Raw genomic sequence first — 20,952 nt, forward strand, 5'->3', positions numbered from 1 at the left:
CTCCCAGACTTTGACCCCTTCACCTGAGCAGAAGCTCACACTCTGCAGACTCTCAACTGACAGATGAGGGGGAGGGAGGGAGAAAGGGGGGGCTGTGTGAGAGACAGACGAGGATTTCCTCCCTCTGATCCGAGCATGTGCATTAAGGCTTTGGGCCATCAGTGCACAAACCGCTTGTGACATTTCACTGCACATTTCAGAAGACTGCATATTTTCATGTGGGACTGTTTTTATTACTCACACTGTGGGTCTTTGTCTCCCACTTTGGTCGCTTATGCTGGGGGAGGGTCTCTGTCCGGCAGCCAGCGAATATGCAGCTCCACCGACGGAGGACTGGGGGGGAGGCGGTGGGGGTGGTGGGAGAGCATCCTATAGAGGAAAAAAAAATCACATTATTTTTCACTATGTCACTTATTTCCTCTCAGTTTGAATCAGAAAGATGAGAAAAAAAAGCAGAATGGACCACAGGAAGAAGAAAAAAACCAAACAGACTGCACGTTGCATAAGCACAGAAACCAGTTTGTTTATGAGAAACAAAGGAAGAAGAAGAATGAGAGATCATCTGTCATTTGGGTTATTCCCTCCAGCTGTCAACACCAGGGAGAGTGGTTTGGCAGCCTCCGTCGTTTCGTCCCCGACATCCCATTGCAACGGAGAATCTCTTTTTCTGCTTGTTTGTTTGTTGCTAGGACACCGCATAGCTTGATGTTAAATCCATTGCAGTATATAATTGGGAACATATGAAGTGAAAAGCATGTCTGTTGGCACACTTGAGAGCAACCCTCAAACCAGTCATGAGTAGATTCATCTTGACTCACTTGTTTTCCCTTGGTGACCGTCTTTAAGGTCAAAAGAGACTCAAGCTTTTGACTGGAGGCCTTTAGGGGATTTTCTTTGTATGTCTTTTGTGCTTCTAGGATTACAGGATTAAAATATAAGTCACCAACCTCCTATGTCACCACACAAACCAGAAGTACAATTTTAGGAAGAAGTCAAAAATTCACAAGATTAATTTTTCATGTTTGAAAATTATAAACTTGTTATCTGATGTCTGCTGCCCAGCCTCCATTGCACTCTACCTTAAAATCTGTTACGATGGATGGGCAAACCAAAGGACAGCAAACACATATTTATTCAGGATATGCTCAGTTGAGCCATATGGATCACAGCTACCAGATGCTTGACAACGGGCTTCTCTTCCAGGTCCAGGAGGAAACCGTTTTCTAGTGCTCACCCAAGTTCTCCATCTCTTTGGTGGTATCATTGGAGCATCTAAACAAGATGCTTTCTGGCTGCTTTCCTGTGGAGATTTTTGGGCATGCTCAATTTGAAGGAGGTCTAGGATAGATCTAGAATATTTTATGTGGCTTGGAAACGCCTCAACAGGAGGAGTAACTAAAAAGTGTTACCCTGCTTAGACTGCTACCAACTGCTACCCAACTTCACATAAGCAAAATTGAATGGAAGGATCTGTCTTTAACAGCTCTGTTTTTCTCTAAATAAATGGAAAATGACATTCTTTTATGACAGTAAAAATGGCCCCTGAAGCTTTTCAAACATATGTTTTTGTTATCTTTCAATATATAATATTAGTTTTAGTGAAAATTTGTTCTTCTGAATAAAGATCAAACAGATTTAATTTTGGGTCTAGTGAAACTTCATCTTATTTTTTTCCTCTTCACATCTGAGCTTTGAGCTCTTCCCAAACCCTTTTATTCTTTCTACACTCCAAAATGGTGACAAAATGTCCTTTTAACTTGCGTATATTTAGTACTTATGGCTGGCATATTTTTAAATAACAATTTAACCTGGCAGGACCTACATATATTGGCATTAACCGGTTATAATTTGTGTTCAAACTTTGGTTATGAATCCTTTTGTTTTCTCTTTGCCATGAGTCGTAGTTTTGGAGTCAGTTAATCTGTGTTTATAAGTAACTTTGGAAATGAAACACAGTAAATAATCAAAAAAAGAGAAAACAACACATAAAATCGTAAACTGTTAAAAAACAAACAAAAAAAAAACAGATGAAGTCTCAGTGTGTTGGAATGATGCTGAAGAGGACTCTCCTATCCAGGAGCAAGATGAGTCTTCCCAAACCGAATGCTGGCAGTTCTGCACAGCAGAGTAATAGCTTCCATGACACACTGGGGGAGGAGAGTGGCACTCAGACAGCCCTGCGGTGTGCGTATGGGCTGTGTGTATGTGTGAGTGTCGATGTGCGTTTCGGTTCGCTGCCGACGCTTGAGCTGAGATAATTAGGTTGCCTGCAGGCTGGAGAAATCATCTGTACAAAAACATCATGTTGGGTTCCCAAGTGAAGCGGAGAGCGCAACCTTTTGTGTACACATTCCTGCTCATTCAGAAACTCCACATGCCAGAGCATACACACAGACAGACAGGAAGTGTACGTGCTGCTTTGTGTGGGCTGCAGGGACTTCTTGACATTTTTAGCTGCACTCATTCTTTTTCCCTCTGCACATAGGTGTTGTTAAAAAGTTGTTTGCAAAGTGTAGAATTGTAAAACCATTATCGGCACAGAATACAGATGAACAAAACTTCATCAGACCCTGACATAAACGGATGTCTGGCCAATCATCAGCAACATGTTTTAACGCTCTGAGGTTTAAGTCTTCATTGATGGTAACCGCAAACCTACATTTTAATCCTACAGGTGATAGAGACGATAACTTAGACCTCAGAGGATTACTGGATCAGTTAATCCAATCTTAATAGAATAACCGGTATAATGTATGCCATTGCCAGATGATGTTATGCTGTTTTTGAAAGTCTGGAGTGACATAAGAGGTGTACTAAATGTTGGGCTTCTACCACTTTTTACAAGCCCTGCAATACAGTCCATCTAAGCTCCGGTAGGCCTGACGGTGCATTCACACTTTGACCTTGAGGTCAAGGCCACCGGCCACTGAAATTTTTAGTAGGTACACTTAAGTTGTGAATGTGAAAATCCTGAGTGACTTCCTTCTCCAGTTATTACCTTGAGGTCAGGGTCACTGAGATTCAAAGTCATCCAAGATTTTTAGTAGATACTTATAGCACTTATAGCACTTATAGCATTAATTTCAAATTCCTACGTTGCTTTATTTTCTAGTTGTCGTATTGACAAACTTGGGTGTCCACGTTGCCCGCCTGGCAGGTTGACAAAAATGCCCTATCAGCCTTTTACAGGCTGAGGGGTAAAAAGAGGTTATGGTGGGTGGATGTCTTTTTACTAAATTACCCACAACAAGAGAACCAATGATCCTTATTAGACCACTCAAATCCCCAGTAACAATCAACATTTACTTAAAAAAAGAAAAAAATTTGCTCAAGACAGCATTTGTATGAATTTTAAAGTCTTACCACAGGGATGGATGTGTAGCTCGTCTCTGAGGGAAATGTGAAGACGGTTGCTGTAGTAACAGGACTGCTAGGAGGCGGGGTCACAATTAGGCCAGTTGTGCAAATATGTACCTGTCAACAAAAGACAAATGTAGACCATTAAAAACACTGCAACGACTCCTCACACACAAAGAATAGAAATGAGCTCCAGCTATTCTGATTAATTACACCTACAGGATGAGGACATATGTGCATCACTGCTGATCCCAGCACAGCTTTGAGTATTTATGGCACAGATTTGGATGTCAGTACAGCTAAATAACCGTGCAACAATTGTGGTCCGGGGTTTTTGACCCTAGATTTTAGTTAGGTTTATTGCTGTATATTTACTTCTTAGTTTGCCCTTTGTTTTGGTCATTTTGTTTTGTATTCGAGCTTCTAACTCCTGTTATCTTTTCCAGGATTTTATTCTTTCCTGTCTCAGTTCTGTTTCCTTTTGTGATTCATAAATAGATATAGTTTACATATAATAATTATATTATATTAAATAAAAAATGTAAGAAGTTAATATAATAAGCTAAATAAGATAATTAGCTGAGCTTCAGTTTTTCATCCTGTATTCACCGTCTCCCTTTCCGTGTTAGGTATTTAATTGTTTTATGACTTCCCATTTTATACTGGTAGTTTCTGTCACTGGGACTTCTTTTCTAGTTTCGCTTCCCCTGTCTCATCATCTTGGATTTGTTTCGGCTGTGTCTTGTAGCCCGATGTTTCCCATCTCCCTGAAACCATCAGTTTGCATTAGTCCTTTGTTGCATTGCACCATTTGTTCAGTCTTTCTGCCATGAACACAACATTGGAAAACCTCCCCTTAATGATAAGTTTAAACACCTGAGTGAATATCAATAAAACGGTTCGCTGACCACTGGAATGGTCTCCGAGTAGCTGCATTCATGACTTTGGACTGCAGCTGGTGGTTTTTCTTTTGTTGTGCAGCCTCTGTGAGGTCTGCGTAGAGCAACATGAAGCAGGTTTTCACCGCCTCCAGATTCATGTTAGAATTTCCATCTAGTTAGCAGCAGATATCCAGATCTGTTTCAGCTGTAGTCCAACACAGGAAAGAGAAGAGACTCACTGAAAAAAGTGAAAAGAGTTTACAGCGACTGAACTTTAAAAGAAGTGAGGGGACTGTCGATAATAAGCCTTGTGACAGGACCCTACGACCCTCCACTCTCCCGTGACCTTGAAGTGGACGGATGTATTGTCAACAATCAAGATTTCTCTTGCACACAATAATTTTGGTGCTCTCCAAAAAGATTTTGGTCTTACTAATGAAAATCACCAGGAAAATGATAAAAATACTTTTAAGCAGTTTTCTTTCAGTGGAATCTCATTTACTAAATCATATGACACATTTTCTTCTTATCAAAAGGCCAAAAATAACAGGAATGGGCAAACATTTGTGTTAATTAGGGTAAGAGAGACTCACTGTAGTAACTACACACAGCCCAATTGTGCCTATTAGCATAATCACCCCCACAAGGCCAGTTTTTATTCAGGCAATAACGTGTGCTAGTAAATCTAATGCAGATGCCGTAGTTCTAACAGGCGGATTAAAAACTACAAAATTCTATAAAAACATGTCTATGGTCTATGTGTGGGGGAAAACTGACGTGAAAAATTACCCTGTGACTGCCTGTCACATTGTGTGTAAATGACTCTCACTGAAACAGTGACGCACACGTGTGGCTTTTTATTCCAGTTATAACCACAAAGTTGGCCTCATGACCTTACAGGCCAACAAAAATCAGGTGACTGCACAGCAGGACATTTCATTGGACGTGTAAAGAGAGGCGGCTTTCCCAGTCAGTCATCCACATGAGTCATGATGGTGTGCTGGCAACAAGGCCATACTGTTGGATGCACAATATCTCCCTGTAGCCTGTGGTCTCTCTCCATGGATGACTGCCTAAGACAGAGCCGCCTCCTAAGGTGTATTTTTCAGAAAGGAGGGCAAGAAAAATCTACTCACAAGTGGCACTGTTAGTGAAACGGCTGTCTGAAAAGAATAAATGCCAAAATACAAGGAGGGTGCACTATGTTAAATTAAATAAATACATTTCCCTTGGGGTTTGTAGTCAAGGCTTTCAAACATGGCCTGTTTTCTTTGGTTTACCTTTGTCTATTGTTTGGGAATTGGAAGAAGAGAAGATGAGAAAAGGTGAACGGGAGACAGGAGACAAAATCTGTGCGTATAAAGCCTGGGGACTCTTTCGGTCGTGTTTTTATTAAACAAAGCTCTATAAATCACACATATCATTAGCACTGTTGTCAGTAGGGGGGGGATCACTTTACGCAGACATATACAGGTTCTTTTATTCCTGAAATATCTTGATAATGATTACTGGGATAAGGTCGTTATAAACCTGATTATGCCTTCTGCACAGACAGACGACTTTGATGATACGTAAATCATATTTACATGAAAAGCTTTTAGTTTAAAAAAGAAGAAGAAAAAAGACAGGATGATCCTCAATATCCGCTTTACTGCAGACAAGCGCTCGCCTTGTCTCCCTCTCACAAAGCAGCACATAAACACTCACTGCAGATGAAAGATTAATGATTGAGCTTAATAGGGGGTTTTGGAACGTAGCATTTCTGAAAGTCTGCAGCAACCAGACAATGAAGTAAGTGCGTTAAAAAAAAGACGAGAGGAAAACAAATACACAAAAATCAGAAAGTAACAGAAAAAATGTTTTAGCTGCAAGCTCCCAGACAACTCCCAGAACAACAAAATCTCTCTCAAAATAATAATAAACTACAAGCCTTATATTAACCTCCAACTCTTCCATATTTTGATTAATGGATTCGACTAGACTGCATAATTTGTAGTTCAAAATAATCCTTCCACTTGTCTTGTGCTGGGTCTTAATGAAGCCCCTCAGTTCATGTTCTGTCTGAAAGAAGCCACTATAGCTATGCAGTGTCTATAAAAAATGAATATTTCTTACAGGCCTGAAAAGCAAAGCCTTAAACCTACATGAATTCTCTCTGGCCAGCAGGAGGCGACTCCTCTGCTGCAAAAGCAAACTAATTGTATAAAGTCTACAGGCAAACTGGCTCCCTTATTTGTGACTTTTGTAAACACTTTCCTGATATGTTTATGTCCTCTATCATTAGTTTTATGTGATACTAAATGGAACATGGGCATAAATTTTCGAATTATGGTTCTCATTGCTATCAACAAGCGGGATAAAGCATGGTAGTCACTGTGTGACTGACAAGTCCCTAGCCAATAAGCATGCACCCAATGTCCCAAGGTTTCACAGATACATCTGCTTGGATATGATTTCCAAAAATTAAGAATGAGATGGGAAAACCTGCTGCTTAAGACTCAGTAGCAGTTAAATAAGCAATAGTGGATGCTAATGACTAAAATAAGAAAAGGCATAACAGGTCCCTTCCTATTATGCTCAGGAATTTAAACTACCACTAAGTGTCAGGGAATCCACCTTCCCCTAATAAAACTAACTGGATTAATTCAGCACCATTTATAAAATTACTTGAAATGAATTCATTACAATTTAACAGCCTTTACTTCCCTTTGATAAGAAACAACTATTTGAATTCTTTTCAAATACCATTTACTTATTATTAGATCCACAAACTTTAAGAAACGGACAGCTCCAGGCCAAGTTAAACCCACAAAACATTTGCCTTGCACAGCGCCAAGTCAGAGCTCAATCACAGCCGGCTGGCAACCACAAGGCAGCTGTGAGCTGCCGTCATGTCAGGGTTGGTGTGGAAACCTTTAGGGCTAAGCTGGAGTCATTTTTGTGGATGAGTAGAGTCACGCATCCATGATTTCAAACGCTCGGATGGAGCAATGGCCTGTTTGGTATGACGGGGGGAAAGGGAAGTCGGCCTAATTGCTGACAGAAGGAGAGTGAAGCCTCTGAAAAGCAATAAATATCTTGTGGAAAAAAGGGCTGAAGCTGGTTTCTGTTTTTCCTTCTTTTTCTTTTTTTCAAGTTATGCAATTACAGACCAGGGAACAGGATATTTACAAGTCAGCTGGTTAAATGACTCATCTCAACCAGAATCATGGAGTGAAGAGGAATGTACATTTTTCAACTCTGTGTGTTTAAAGCAGACCCATTATTCTCATTCCTAACTGCAAATTCTTATTCTTGAAATCTGTTAGAGAAGCTTTGCATGACTTATGGCTCAAAATAATCCTTGTTTATCTAATGCTGGGTTTTGCTCCAGCTCTGACTATCTGAAAAATCCTTGATCCTCCTTTCTTGTGAATGGCTGCCCATCACAGGTTAAAGCAGCTTCTGTGTGTGGAGATGACACTCCACACACAGAAGTGGAAATGTCCTCTTGGTCTGACATCAGACTGATGCAGGAGTACAAAAAAACCTGTCTTACAGTGATTACTTTTGACCTCATTATTTAAACTCTGGCCATGTTTACTATGAGCTTATATATATGTGACAGAAATATATATGTTATATATGTGAAAGAAAGGAAGAAACAATACATTGTCTTTAAAACCACAAATAGTGTGTAACATATGTTTGGGCACGTACAACCCATCTAAAAAATTTTGTATAGCATCATTCAGAGGCAACAGCACTCCCCAATGGCATCATACCTGTGAAGGTGCGCTGCAGGAGAGGCCCCCGCTGATCTCTCCGATTCGAGCTGCTGCTGTGGGGTTGCTGGAGCTGATGAGGACCGGCCCGCTAATCTCCATGGAGTGGCGCTGGGGGGGAGGCGCTAGCATGGGTTTGTGCGACATGGTGAGAGAGGTGAAAGAATGTCGTTTCTTGCTGTTCTTCTTCTCCCCTGCCCGGTGGGCACCATTTGTCTGAGGCCCTGAGGAGGCCCCTTCCCCGGAGTCTCCACTGGAGTCGGACGGCTTGTCCAATTCTATAAGCTGCCGAGCTGCCGAATTAAACTACAAGAGAGGAGGAGAGCCAGCAGGGTTATGAAGAGAGGAGTTGGAAGTAAGAAAAATGAAGGACTGATGGGGGAAGAAGCATTAAAATGATCACGAAAACTGTCACTCTCTATAATTAATCTTATTGTCAGGGGAAGTCTCTCTTAATGTATTGAGTGGAGAGGGTCAGGAAAAGAACGTGCCCAAGTTGGACATACAGTATCACATTTTCAGTCCTCTGTCTCACATTTGTCTAACTTACATATGTCTACACAATTCAATTTAACTCAAATTTTTCACCCATAAACACAAGAAGTGAATTTTATACCAATATAGAGATTCTGTATCAGCCTCCAAGAGCTTTGAAAACATGAATAAGCTCCAACGTCAGCACTGTCACCTTTACAGACACAAATGAGGTTGCTGCTTGCCAAGCTTATAATTAACTGAGACAAAAAAGCTTTTATGCACTTAAAATTCTTTACAAACTTCCTAAAAACACATTTTTATATATTTGCTTTCATGCAATATTTTGTAGTCCTATCGTCTCACCTTCATCATTTATGAATAGCTGTTCAGCTTTGTGTTAAAAAGGCTTTTACATTGTTATTCGTATTATAATCTGTGTTGACTTTTTTCTCTGTCATGTTTTCCTCAGTTTTAACTTCTGTATGCTTTTGATCCTGATGTCTGCCCATCTGAATTTAGTATTCTGGTTTTGCTTTTTTGTAAAGGGACTTTGTGAAGATGCCATATAAATAAAATTAAGATTTTTTCTATATAAAACCAAACCAAGTTCTTAGTTAAAGCCTCGGTCACAAAGGCCTAGAAACCAGTTGGCAACCTTTGATCGCTAGTTTTAAAAAAAAAAAAAAAAAAAAAAAAAAAAAAAGCGGATCCCCTGACCAGTTAGTGAGTAGCTGTTTGGGTCTGCTTCCTGTCACGGGATGAAAGCTTGTGCCAACACATTTTAAAGGGTGCAATTTTTACTTTGAAGAAGACAGTTCTCTGGTTCTGGTTTAAATTGCACTTTTAGTTTTACTATCAGTCAGGGAGTAGTTAGCCAGTATTTGCAGACAAATCGGTATATTCCATACAAACTATGACCGACCACAGCAATCAAAGTGATCAGCGATCAAAGAAATCACAAGGACTTTGGCGCAGCACCTTCTTTGTGACCGATTTTACCCCCCACAAACCTCTCGCCAACCAGTAAGCAAACAATAAGCATTTTTCACCCAGTGGCTGGGGGTTACGGGACGGGGTCACTGAATGTCTTCTTGGCATGTGTGACTGTGGTCTAACCAAACTAAAAATAATAAAAAGCAACAATTTTGACAATTTTTCCCTTACAAAACACACTAAAGTACACTACAATATGAAGACGGCCTCTTTACCTTTAGTCAAATTTGTCAACACAATTAGCATTAGGTTTGTGCACACATTTTTTTGACTAATATGTCTAGGATGACTTTTAATACATTAAAATAAACTAAACTGAACAAACAAATACTAAATTATAATATTTCTGCTGTTCATGCTACATCTTCTGTGCAGGGGGCTTTAGTCTGAAAGAGTTGATGGTTCAAAGCCAGCTATGAAACCACAGGCTTTGTAACCCTTTCAGGCACCATAATGTATGACTGACAGTGAGGTATAAATCAAAGAAGCAACACTAAAAAGGGTTCAGTTAATCACAGGGTGTGCTTACTTGCTGTCACAGGTTGCCCCAAGCAGCTCTGTCTACTTAGGACATAAAAGCTATGCATTACACTCATATCCTGTGCAGGTTCATCACTGACCTGTCAGCACATTAAGAAATATACATGCAAGATTAAGAGCAAAGCACCAGGTGGGAGCCCTTCATCTCATTAAATTATAAGGCCAACTTTATAGATTAATTCATATGCACAACTGAAGACGCAACAAAAGCCCCTGAGGCGATGAAAAGAAAAACTATGACCTAGATATTCACTGGTTATGCAGAGACAAAGAACATTTTAGGTTGCTGTACATTTGCTATGATTCTGCCACTGTTTATTAAACCAGAAAAACGACTGCCTAGCATCGAGGGGAGAAGACAACAAAATGTTCTATTCTGCAGTTTCAGTTGTTAAGATACAAAATGATTTATAGCCTTGGAAACACTGCATTCTGCTTCTGCAAAAAACCCCACTCAGTGTAGAAAAATACGAGTATAAAAGGACAGAAAACATACAACAGCAATAAAAAAAAAAAAGCCAAAACAAAAACAAAAAAACAACTGTCACAGCTTTGAAAAACTTGCACAGACTAACCTCAAGATTCTTCTGCAATCCAATTGATGGACACCATGTCTCCATCAAATGCATTTAAAAACATTTATTCTATAATGTTTGTATAATAATTTATATAGATTATTTTGGTGAGTTGCCCAGTTTTGGAGATATACTGACTACAGAGGTGCATGCTTTCTAATTAAACCACAAAACGTGACTTGAGCCGGTCAAATTTAAAAAAAAAAAAAAAAAAAAAAAAAAAAAAAAAAAATGTCAGCAGCTGTAGACATCATCATCCAATTACCCAAAAATGTGAACAGTTTCATTTAGGAAACTTTTGTTTTTTGCTTCCTATGGTTTACATCTGCTATCAAAAGAAGGTTGAAGAGGGCTAACATACCAGCTCAGCCAAGGACGCCATTAACGTTTGCATCCTCTCCTGTTGTCACATGCCTCAGTTTCACTTAATGGGTAGATGGATGGGTGCAGTGTGATTAAAAATGAGTATGATTCCTACAAAAAACTGTTCACGAGGTCTGTGGATATTTCTCAATGCATGATTTCCGGAAAGAGACTAATGATAATTTTTCTGTTTTTTGTTGCTCATAACAACCCCCCACCCCCACCCCCAAACAATTCTACTCCATTATAAACTCACCAGACACTTTCTTAGGCACAGTTTGTCAGAGTTGGACCCCTTTTGCCTTCAAAACTGCATTAAATCTTTACATATATTGTCACACGGTGTGTAATCCTGGAAGCAGCCATCATAAAGGAATGGACAGTGCTCAGTAGGTATAACTGATCCAAAATGTACCAATGAAACATCTTGAACACTTAACACTACCACCAGCCTGAACATCTGACACAAAGCAGGATGGATCCATGATTTCCATTTTGTATTATTTGGGAAACTGATCATTCTCTGCAAACGCTACAGAACCCAGTGTGTGGAAATCCCAGCTGCCCATAATAAAGTGGTCAATGAGTGCATATTTAAGAGGAGGCAGACATTTGCAGAGCGAGTCGCACCTATTTGATCTTCACTTGAACGGTGTCTTCAAGTGAAAATGAAATGATCTTTCAAGGGCAAAGATTTGCTTAATTCAGTCTAAATTATTCCTAAAGCTTTTGCACGAGAGTGTCAGTGAGACCGCGACTGTCTAAATCTTCAAAGACGCTTTTAATGGTTCAATGAAACATAAGCATTTCAAAAGGATGAGGAGTATCATACATATTTTGTGAGATATATAAGGAAGGTGTTCAAAGGAACCGATCTTAGTGAGACACCTGCTCCTGGAGCGATTGGTGACACTGTAGAGTCCCGTTAGTCGTCTTACCTCAACATACGAGATGGGGAAAATTCCAATTTTATCTCCCAGCATTCCCTCGGCCCAGTTTTCATCTACTCTGCGGATCACAGTCAGGATATCATCCTGAAATTCCAGACAGACAGACAGGAAAACACTCATTAAGCATACTGCTAACTAAGAGAGTTGCTCATCCTTGAGGAACAAACACTGAACAGAAATAATGAGGTGGGTGCAAAGCTTTATTAAGCGGTACATGCCCATGAGTAAAAACACAGGGGTCATTGCGTTTGGAAAAATACTTAGTAAGCTTATTTAGGTTTTTGCTCATGTGGCACAAACTGATGAAAGAATAAACAGCAGACCATGACCCAACAGCTGGACAGACATAACTGCTTAATTATTGTAGTTAAGACGTTCCTAATTACAGCTGTTCATCAAGAAGTCTGGCTGAAAATCTAAACCATTTCTCTGGGCGTCAACAACCTTGACATTCCAACATACACACAAAACCTGAGTAAATGAAAGCTTAGAAGAAAGAGTGTCACTGTAATGAGAGGTATTTTTGTTTTACTACACTGACCATGTGGCAGAAGTGTGGGTTTGCAGTGCTGCTGCGCCTCACCTTTGAGAAGGGCAGACAGTCCTTGTCGGCCTCTTTATCTTTGAGCTCAAAGTCATAGAGAGCTTTGCACTGAGGTGGCGGCTGTGGCAGCGGCTTAATAACTTGGACAAAGTTGGTGGGGAAAAAGCCGTGGACTCCACCCATCTCACCGTGGTACCAGTTCTCATCCACTTGTCGACGCAGGATGATAATGTCACCCTTGCTGAACTTGAGGTCTCCTTGTTCCTTGCCATCGTAGTTGTAGAGCGCCTTGGCACACGGGAGCTGGGGTACGCCCTGAAAACCGAGGGGGAGAGAAAAGATTGAAAAACGTAGTTGTGGACAACTGCATATAAAGCTCAATCATTTTGTGCCTGAAGCATGTGTAGGAGAAACTATAACACACTTATATGATGCAAAGACGCAGAGTGACAGGGTTTTCATGAGTCAATACCAACATGAAAGCAAACAGCCAACAAACACAAGTCAGTGTACTGATGACAACGGCCAATTTCTCAGGACTTCCACAGCAGCCAGCAGATATCTAGAGAAGTCATTATTTATTAATGCAAAAAAGAAATAATAAAAAACACACAAAAAAAAAGCTAAATGACATGTATATATGATGAATAATGTGGCAGAAGGACTATCCACAGTTTAAATTTATAATGGCTTGTGTGAATTTTTAACTGACTTTTAAGTAGATGCTAGAAGCATCTTGCATTTATGAGACAGAACACTTTAAATCTTGTTTTCTTACCAAAAATGTGCACGACAGCAACCACAATAGTTATAAAACATAACATTTTAAATGATTATTATAATTCAAAACAGCTTTTTTAATTGTCCTGGTGTGAAAACTGAGAGAAATCATGTAAATAAAATGCCTGTCCAATCCTGCCAAAGTCTGACTTGAAATCAGACGGGTTGTTTAGTCTCTTCTGCCCAGTGCTGGAGCCAGTGGGACTACTACTTATCTTTAGGACTACTTATCTTTTTCAGCTGTTTAAGCAGGAAATGGAGAGATGGATGGATGTTATTTGTACAATACTGTGAAATTCCATATATGCTCCAAAACATTTCCTGTTGTGTAGTTTTAACATTTCTTTAGTTGGAACAACAAAGAACGGTAAAGAAAAATGAATAAAGTCTGACATTTTCAATGGAAATTGGACAGAATCCACACCAGGACCGTAGCAGTGGCGGACATGTAGCTCACAGGCATGTATTCAGCCCCTACATGAATGTATTCAGGGCTGTAACAAGTTCAAAATAAGGTTGAAGATTGAATTTTGACAAACCTACTCTCCTAAAGGACCATTAATCTGCATGCAATCACAGCCTGATCAAACAGAACTTGTGGACTACACATATATTCACATGTAGACACCCGTTTATCGAGATTAGGAAAAGCAACAAGTGCTTTTCACACTTATAGTGTGGCCGCGGCTGGTTGTGAGGAGAGAGCGTCTTCAGAAGGCTCAGGGCCCTGCTCGCTTTATCTTGCAGAGGAACTTTTTTTTTAATCTCAGCCTGCTAGACCAGAGTCCTGAAAGGCTCATTCAGGCAATGACAATCCAAGTAAAGAGGGACAGCAAGTAAGGGGGAGAAGCAGCATAGAGGATAGAGAAGCATCAATGTTCTCTATTCAGGATGGGTGTCCATGAGGAAGGCTTCAGTCCAGACAACCCCCACCATTTATCATGCTGCTCCCTTTGGAGTGATCAGAATCACAAATGCTATGTAACAGACTGGAAAAAACTGATAGTGTAAAATACACAGAGTAGAGCCTGCAATGAAGACACAAGTAGATACAAGAGAGTGAGGGGTTAAAAAAGCAGAGTTTGGAGCTCTGCGGTCTTGTTAAAAACTAATGAACTGTTTAAAGCCTCAGTGGAGAGTAAAAGTACAGAGTGAACCATGATGGTGAGCCAGGGTGACATTGCCCTGCTGCAGAGAATCACCCAGCCTGAAGCACAGAGCCAATCGCTCTCCGACTCTGCTGGTCTAGCCTGTGGGAGACAGAGAAAGGGGAGGAGCGGTGCTGCAGCCCCCTGCACACTGTGCTGGAACTGGGCCTCCTTTCAGGGGGAAACAGGGCTTTTGAGCCCACCCAGGCCTGGCAGGGAGTTTCGTGACGAAAATGCAAATGAAAGTGCAAACTCTGCCATTTTTGTTTTAAATGACAGAACAGGTTCAAGCCATACAAAAACAAGTGGATATAATTACATTGTAAATATAAAATGCTTGTCCCCCTCAAACTGGGACAATTGTAACCACTTGTTTGTACACTGAGGTCAGGACTCAATAAAAACCCTTCAGCAGTAGCGCGGTGTCCAAAATCAGCACTCTTATGCAACTGCTTCTGTACACAATAAAAGTCATTCAACATGCTAATAAAGTACAAAAACTCTACTGGAAAGAGGCTCATTGAAAGCCATGTAAATTTCAGATTTTCCAAATAATTCCATCAATATGGACCATTTTTTTAAAAAATGCATAGATAAATTAATAATATGGTCAACAGACCTTAGCAATGGATGCTTTGTCAGCTTTCTTTTTTTTGATGGAGCTTTTCACTGAATATGACAATAAACTTTATTCATTTGTCCACTAGAGCTGATCGTGCCCACTCAGGATAACATTTGTGATTTGAGCAAACACAGAAGTAGCTCTCAGTTCTGAAGAGAGTTTTAAAAACAACTTAAAGAAGATTTAAAGAAGACAAGACCGAGAGGAAGACAAACGCAGGAGAGGCGTGCAGTCAACTTTCAAAATAAAGGACCTGATGCAGAGGAAATGCAGTACTTCTGAAGCAATCCTGGCATGATTTTAAAGCAGAGAACAAACCCACGACACACATCAGGGGTACTTCCTTTACCACCAATTTGGGATTTCAATCTCCCCCTCATGCCTGGTGAAAGGAGGCACTCTTATTCCAATTTCTACTTCCATATTTGTATTTTTTTTTAATATTCTACTAGAGTAGCGTTAAATGATTTCAAGTATAGCAAAATGTTCATTTATTTTATAATGCATCCACTTAGTTCATCATCTGCCAGAAACAAGCTGTTGGAAGCCAGATGCAAGAGTGTGCATAAGACTGTCTTAAACTGGGGGTGGGGGCTAATATCCGGTGTGAATCCATGGAGACAGTGCTGTTGTTTCTGCAGGAGACTTTCATAAAGAAGCACCATCAACCCTGACCAAACATCACCCTGGAGAGCACAAGAAGCTTCTAACAGGAACATATGGAAGCGAGCTAAAAAGCTTCAACCACATGAATGCTATAAAAAAAAAGTCTCTCACACACACACACACACACATTACATAAACACACAAGTGCACACAAATCGTTCTCATCTTTATTGCTTTTAACCCCTCCCTGGGGGCAGGATGGGAAGTGTACATCTCTGGATGAATGTTGCTGTGGAAAAAGCGCTGTCCTGATTTCAAGCTCAACTGCCAGACAGCCAAGAGAACAGCCATCTACAACACAGGATTTATTTTGGTCAAATCAAGTCGTCTTTTTTTCATTAAAAGCCTTCAATTGTTCAACATCTGCAGTGAAAGTTTATAGAAGTGATTATACAGCAACAGCAGCCACTGTCGTGTTGCTGTAACACAAGGTCGCTACTCTAAGAATACGCAGATGGCTAATGACTTTTAGCCTCTTTAAACATTTATAATCCATGATTACCAACAGCAGCAAAATCCCACTTCAGCCCCCAAAAAGCAAAAGAGATAGTTTGCAGGCCACAAGACATTTGAGGGACATTAATTTTTCAACACCAAAAGCACTAAGAGTGTTACTTAGAGACAATTTAATACCACCCAGCTGCTAAATTTCAGCTAAAATAGTAGATAAGTGGTGTGGTGAGAGAAATATTTAGGTTTGCAGACACCGTATAAATAATTACAGTATGAGCAGTGAGAAAGCACAAGTTACACCAGGCAGCTGTTTCATAACCCCATTAGACCGCATTAGGTTGTTAATACTTGTAGTAGTTGTTATTGCTACCCCAAAACAAAAACTTAAATAATAATTTCTGGTGAACAAAGCACCACTGCAGATGATAAATAATTTAAAAGAAAATGTAAAGGCCAGCATTACAGAGGACATCTCTTGGAACTGAGGCTACAAGCTCACAGGCTAGCTTTCAATGTCAATCCCACAGTAAAGCCTACTCTACTTTATTATCGTTTTTGAGTCTAGTGGGATCATAATTTACAAAATAACATTATGTTAAATTCAATATGACTTGAAATTACCAAATGAAACCATACATTTTTGTAACTATATTTTACAAAGGGAAACGGCTAAGAAATTGTCATAGTTAAAAGCAATTGCCAAAAGAACAATCAGACACAAAAGTAGGACTTGTGGTTCCTCCCCGGTTTTCAAACATGAATGTTATAGTGTGATGTATAAGCAGTAACAAGTGGGGAAAAAAATTGCACTAGAAGCTGTGAACACTAACCTGTGTTTATACACTGGAAAGCGGTACAGACAGATCAGAGAAAGCGAGAGAGCCAAGCCCAAATGTGCAGAGCATCAGCTGGTGTGAGCAATAACTCTTGTATTGCAGATAATGCAATTAGACCTGTGCACTAAAGGGATTTAGCTGTTATAGTGTTCCCTTCCACAACACTGGATTATAACTGAATTACTCGAGTTTTACTCTACAGCACAGCAACACGTCAACAACCAGCGAGTAGGCAGGCATAAAATCCATGCAATGTCATAGAGGAAAGACTAGGTCATATGGGGATAATTGTACTAACAGCTTGCCTTTACACATGTCATGTTTGCAAGAGACGTTTTAAAGAAAATATAGCAGACCTTTCTGTGAGACTGTTGCACATTGTTCCAGCACACTGTTAAACTGTTATGATGAAAAGGTTCATGCAATCAACCACCTCTCCAAAATAAAAATAAACTCTGAACATGATCAAACGTACTGCAGGGTTTTTCCTGGCTCAGAATCGCTGTTTGGAGGGTGACTACCCACAGCTGCGAGAATAATTGTCCACATACACTACAGGCAGTGAGTTCAGCATTTCCCACAGAATTAGGACTGTACTCGAGGAGGTAACGGGGGGCACAGGGCACTCATGCATTAGCACGTGTGAGCACTTGAGAAAGGTTTTACATCTGTGCTTTTCTAAAGCAGTTAATAAAGAATACACTTTGTGACAATAAATAATAGAGAACCAAATAACTGCCTCTTCAATGAGTTTTCTCTTTCCATGGAAAGACTCAGACTCCACCATCTTGAGCTGTAGACGGTGACGGCACTCTTTGTTCTACTCTTTAGCCTTGATGAATGGCATATGAATGAACCAGTTCTCCACCTGCTGCAGGTTCTGGTTAGATTGGTCCACCAGCTTACAGTAGAGAGAGGAGGGACTATGGATGCCAGCTGCAGTTCATTAGAGCTGAAGATCATCCAACCGCAGGCAGACAGATGACGACAAACACCTCAACAAGGACCTAGCCAGCCAGGTAGTAGGATTTAAAACAAGAGATGGGAAGCTAGATGGTTAGCAGTGCCAAGACTTTCAAAATAAGAGCAAGGGGTTTGCCTACCCAAGTAAGGTCTATATGTGGGAAACATGTACTTGACAAAAATAAACAAAAAAAACAAAACAGTTACTTTTGAACATTTCATAAACAATAATGTCTCTCATGCTTTAGTAAATGCAAAATGTAACAAAACATATTGATAAATGATTAATATTAACCAAAAAAATCTTTTATTTTTGGTTAATACTGATTATTTTGTAAAAGAGTTTTGTTTTGTTTTTTCAACACAAGCTACACTCGTTTATCGAGCATGTACATATAAACAGAAACAGACAAAAGTAGTTTGTACAATTAAAAAAAACTTTAAAAATAAGTACAAAACAACCCTAACCCTACAACTTGTTACAACACTATTTACAAACAGTTGTTCAGTTAATATCCTCCACCTAGGTTTGCTTATTACAGAAGTCTACATCATTCACCACTTTATCACTCTGTAATCATACCGAGAGTGACGTGACTGAAGTTCAAACGAGTGGGAACTTCACCGATACACAGATGTTCTGACTTAGACACACACAGTATGCGATATTTCACATAGCGGTCAATAATTCCCCAACTATAAATCAATCTTTGAATTGTGTGCAGCTTGGGAGCCAGGGAACTACTGTTGTTAGTTCTGATCTCATAATCGATTAATCTTCTAACTTTGTAACATTTGATTATATAATCAAATCCAGCATAATAAGTGAAGGCCTAATTACAAAAATAACTTTATTACATCACTGAAGTAGAACGAAGGATTTCCCCTTTGGTTTTCTTCTTGTAACTACATTTTGGGGTTTCCGGGACTTTCTTTTTGCAGGAAAAATTCTACACTGCGTAACAACTGCTTCTGTTGTACACAATCTGTGTGTACAGCTGCAACATCAGGGATACAGGTAACTTTTGCTCTGTCAGCAGTCCAAGGGTTGTGTGTAACCATAGCAGACAGAAACCTTTACCCCCTATGTGTAAGTGCCAGACATTACTCCACTCCCATATGGGCACCTCCAGATTCTCAGCAGGAGGTGAAGAATGAGCAGAGGGGTACTACTGCCAAAACTGTGTGTGTGTGAGGGGAGGGGTGTGGGGAGGCGTGAGGGGGTGTCTGTCCGTCTGGTTTGCCCAACAAATATTTCAAGGCCAAGACATGTCAAGCGTTCTACGAGAGCAGCACAGGCTCCATCTGCCAAGCTGACCAGGTGGTCATAGGACATTTGTTGTTCATTACCAAGTTGCTGTTAAGTGAAGATCTTGCCACCAACGATGCAGCACAAGCACTGACACATGATGGGAGTGAAAAATTCTCAGGCCATCTTGTTTCCATTAGTTTAAATTGATTCCTAAAGGTCTTTTTAATGACCATTGCAGAGTGGGCTTTTATCACCGCTTCCGCATAATGTCTAAAAGGCTAAGAGTTTCTTGGCATGAAATGCAGAAACAGAAAAAGAAGGGCATACAAAGGGCAGTGATGTCAAGCTTATGAAAGCCAGGAACGAGAGATGTTAAAGAGCCAAGATGTTAAACAAAATGTGCCAAACACACGAGTGAGCAATCTGATCCAGAAAATCTGAAGCTGTTAGTGTTATAAACTTTTTGTCCTAAGATTTATTTTACTGCACATTTCCTTTCAGTGTTTCCATGGACTGTGCGTTTTAAAGGTTTCTTCCAAATATTAAATGCTTATTGGTGGCACCAGTGGGTCTGTTTTCATCCTAAAAAAAAATCTTGCGTTTACAGCTCTTCTGAAATTGCCAAGATCAGCTGACTGCTATCCAAGTAACTTACACTTACACTACAGATTAAGTTAATGGCACACACATTGCTTTTCGCACTCCAAGCTAGAAAAGGTACCTGACTTTAGTAACCTGTAGAGCTCCCTGAGCAAAGAGCTCCATTAGATGTGTCCTGTAGCTTCTTATGGTTAACAGCGATCATTCCTCAGACGCAGTTGTTTCAGTTTAATATTTCTGATATCCTGATGAACAGCTCTCTTTACGTCATGTGACATAATTATTTTAATCCAGGTCAGGACTCTGACTTGGCCATTCAAAAATATTAATTTCTTCTTTTTCAACAACTAGTTGCTGATTTACTCAGGTGCTTTGAGTCCATATCTTGTTATGTGCTCTTTCAGCCACTCCTAATCTTCCAATCACAGACAGCTGTCCTGACATTATCCTGTCAAATGTGTTACATAAATTCAATTTAATTGTTCTCTTGGTAACAAAAAGACAATCATGCACCGATGTAAGAAAGCCACTCGAAATCTTGATGCTCCCTCTACCTGGTGTGAGAAGGGAACATTGTCACAGAAGAGTTGTTAAATAACCTGGTAATCTTTTGCAAACATGAAATGTACTCCAATGTTTTATACTCAATGTTCAATACTTTCTTCATGGTATCCTTACATTAATACTACTTCCATTCAAATCTTTCTTATATTAGACACAAGTTGCAGAGACTCCTGCAGGTGTCTTGCTGTTATTCATGAGTTCTTTTTCAATTCTTGCAGGATTGCACATTTTGTTCTATGTGAGATCTTTGTAGGACGCCCACTATAAATGAGAGTCCTGAAATTCTTCCATCTGTAGTCAATTTGTCTCCTTGTGTATGGATGAATTGATGCGTATCCATGCTCAGCTTTCTGCGTCTCTAAAACACTTCATTTAAGCTCCATTGAAGGTTGTCATTTAGGCATGGTTCACACCAAGCACTTGCTTTCAAGCTTTATTGAAGTTATTTGTCCGTAACTTCAATTTGTATGTCTTTATTTATAGGGAGGAACATGTCTACAAACCTAAGTCTGCACTGATGCACAATGACACACCTATCAGAACCATTGCGACACCGATTGCCACATCTTGTGTATAGATGAGCCTGACCGATTCACATTTTTCTCTAACAACTATAACTGCTAT

The 20,952-nt window shown here is 39.9% G+C and overlaps 1 protein-coding gene across 1 annotated transcript in view; it reads right to left on the reverse strand.

Moving 5' to 3' along the window:
* Positions 1-20,952, reverse strand: part of sh3rf1 (SH3 domain containing ring finger 1) — a 46,865-nt gene that overhangs the window by 4,595 nt on the left and 21,318 nt on the right. Inside the window, exons 3-7 of the mRNA XM_006790225.3 lie at positions 12,484-12,759; positions 11,889-11,984; positions 8,003-8,308; positions 3,364-3,474; positions 242-369 (exon numbers count right to left, since the gene is read on the reverse strand). Coding sequence (XP_006790288.2) covers positions 242-369; positions 3,364-3,474; positions 8,003-8,308; positions 11,889-11,984; positions 12,484-12,759 — 917 coding nt within the window. The remainder of the gene's footprint in view (positions 1-241; positions 370-3,363; positions 3,475-8,002; positions 8,309-11,888; positions 11,985-12,483; positions 12,760-20,952) is intronic.

Source organism: Neolamprologus brichardi, chromosome 23, assembly GCF_056152115.1.
Source record: "Neolamprologus brichardi isolate AB-2024 chromosome 23, ASM5615211v1, whole genome shotgun sequence".
Lineage (NCBI taxonomy): Eukaryota > Metazoa > Chordata > Actinopteri > Cichliformes > Cichlidae > Neolamprologus > Neolamprologus brichardi.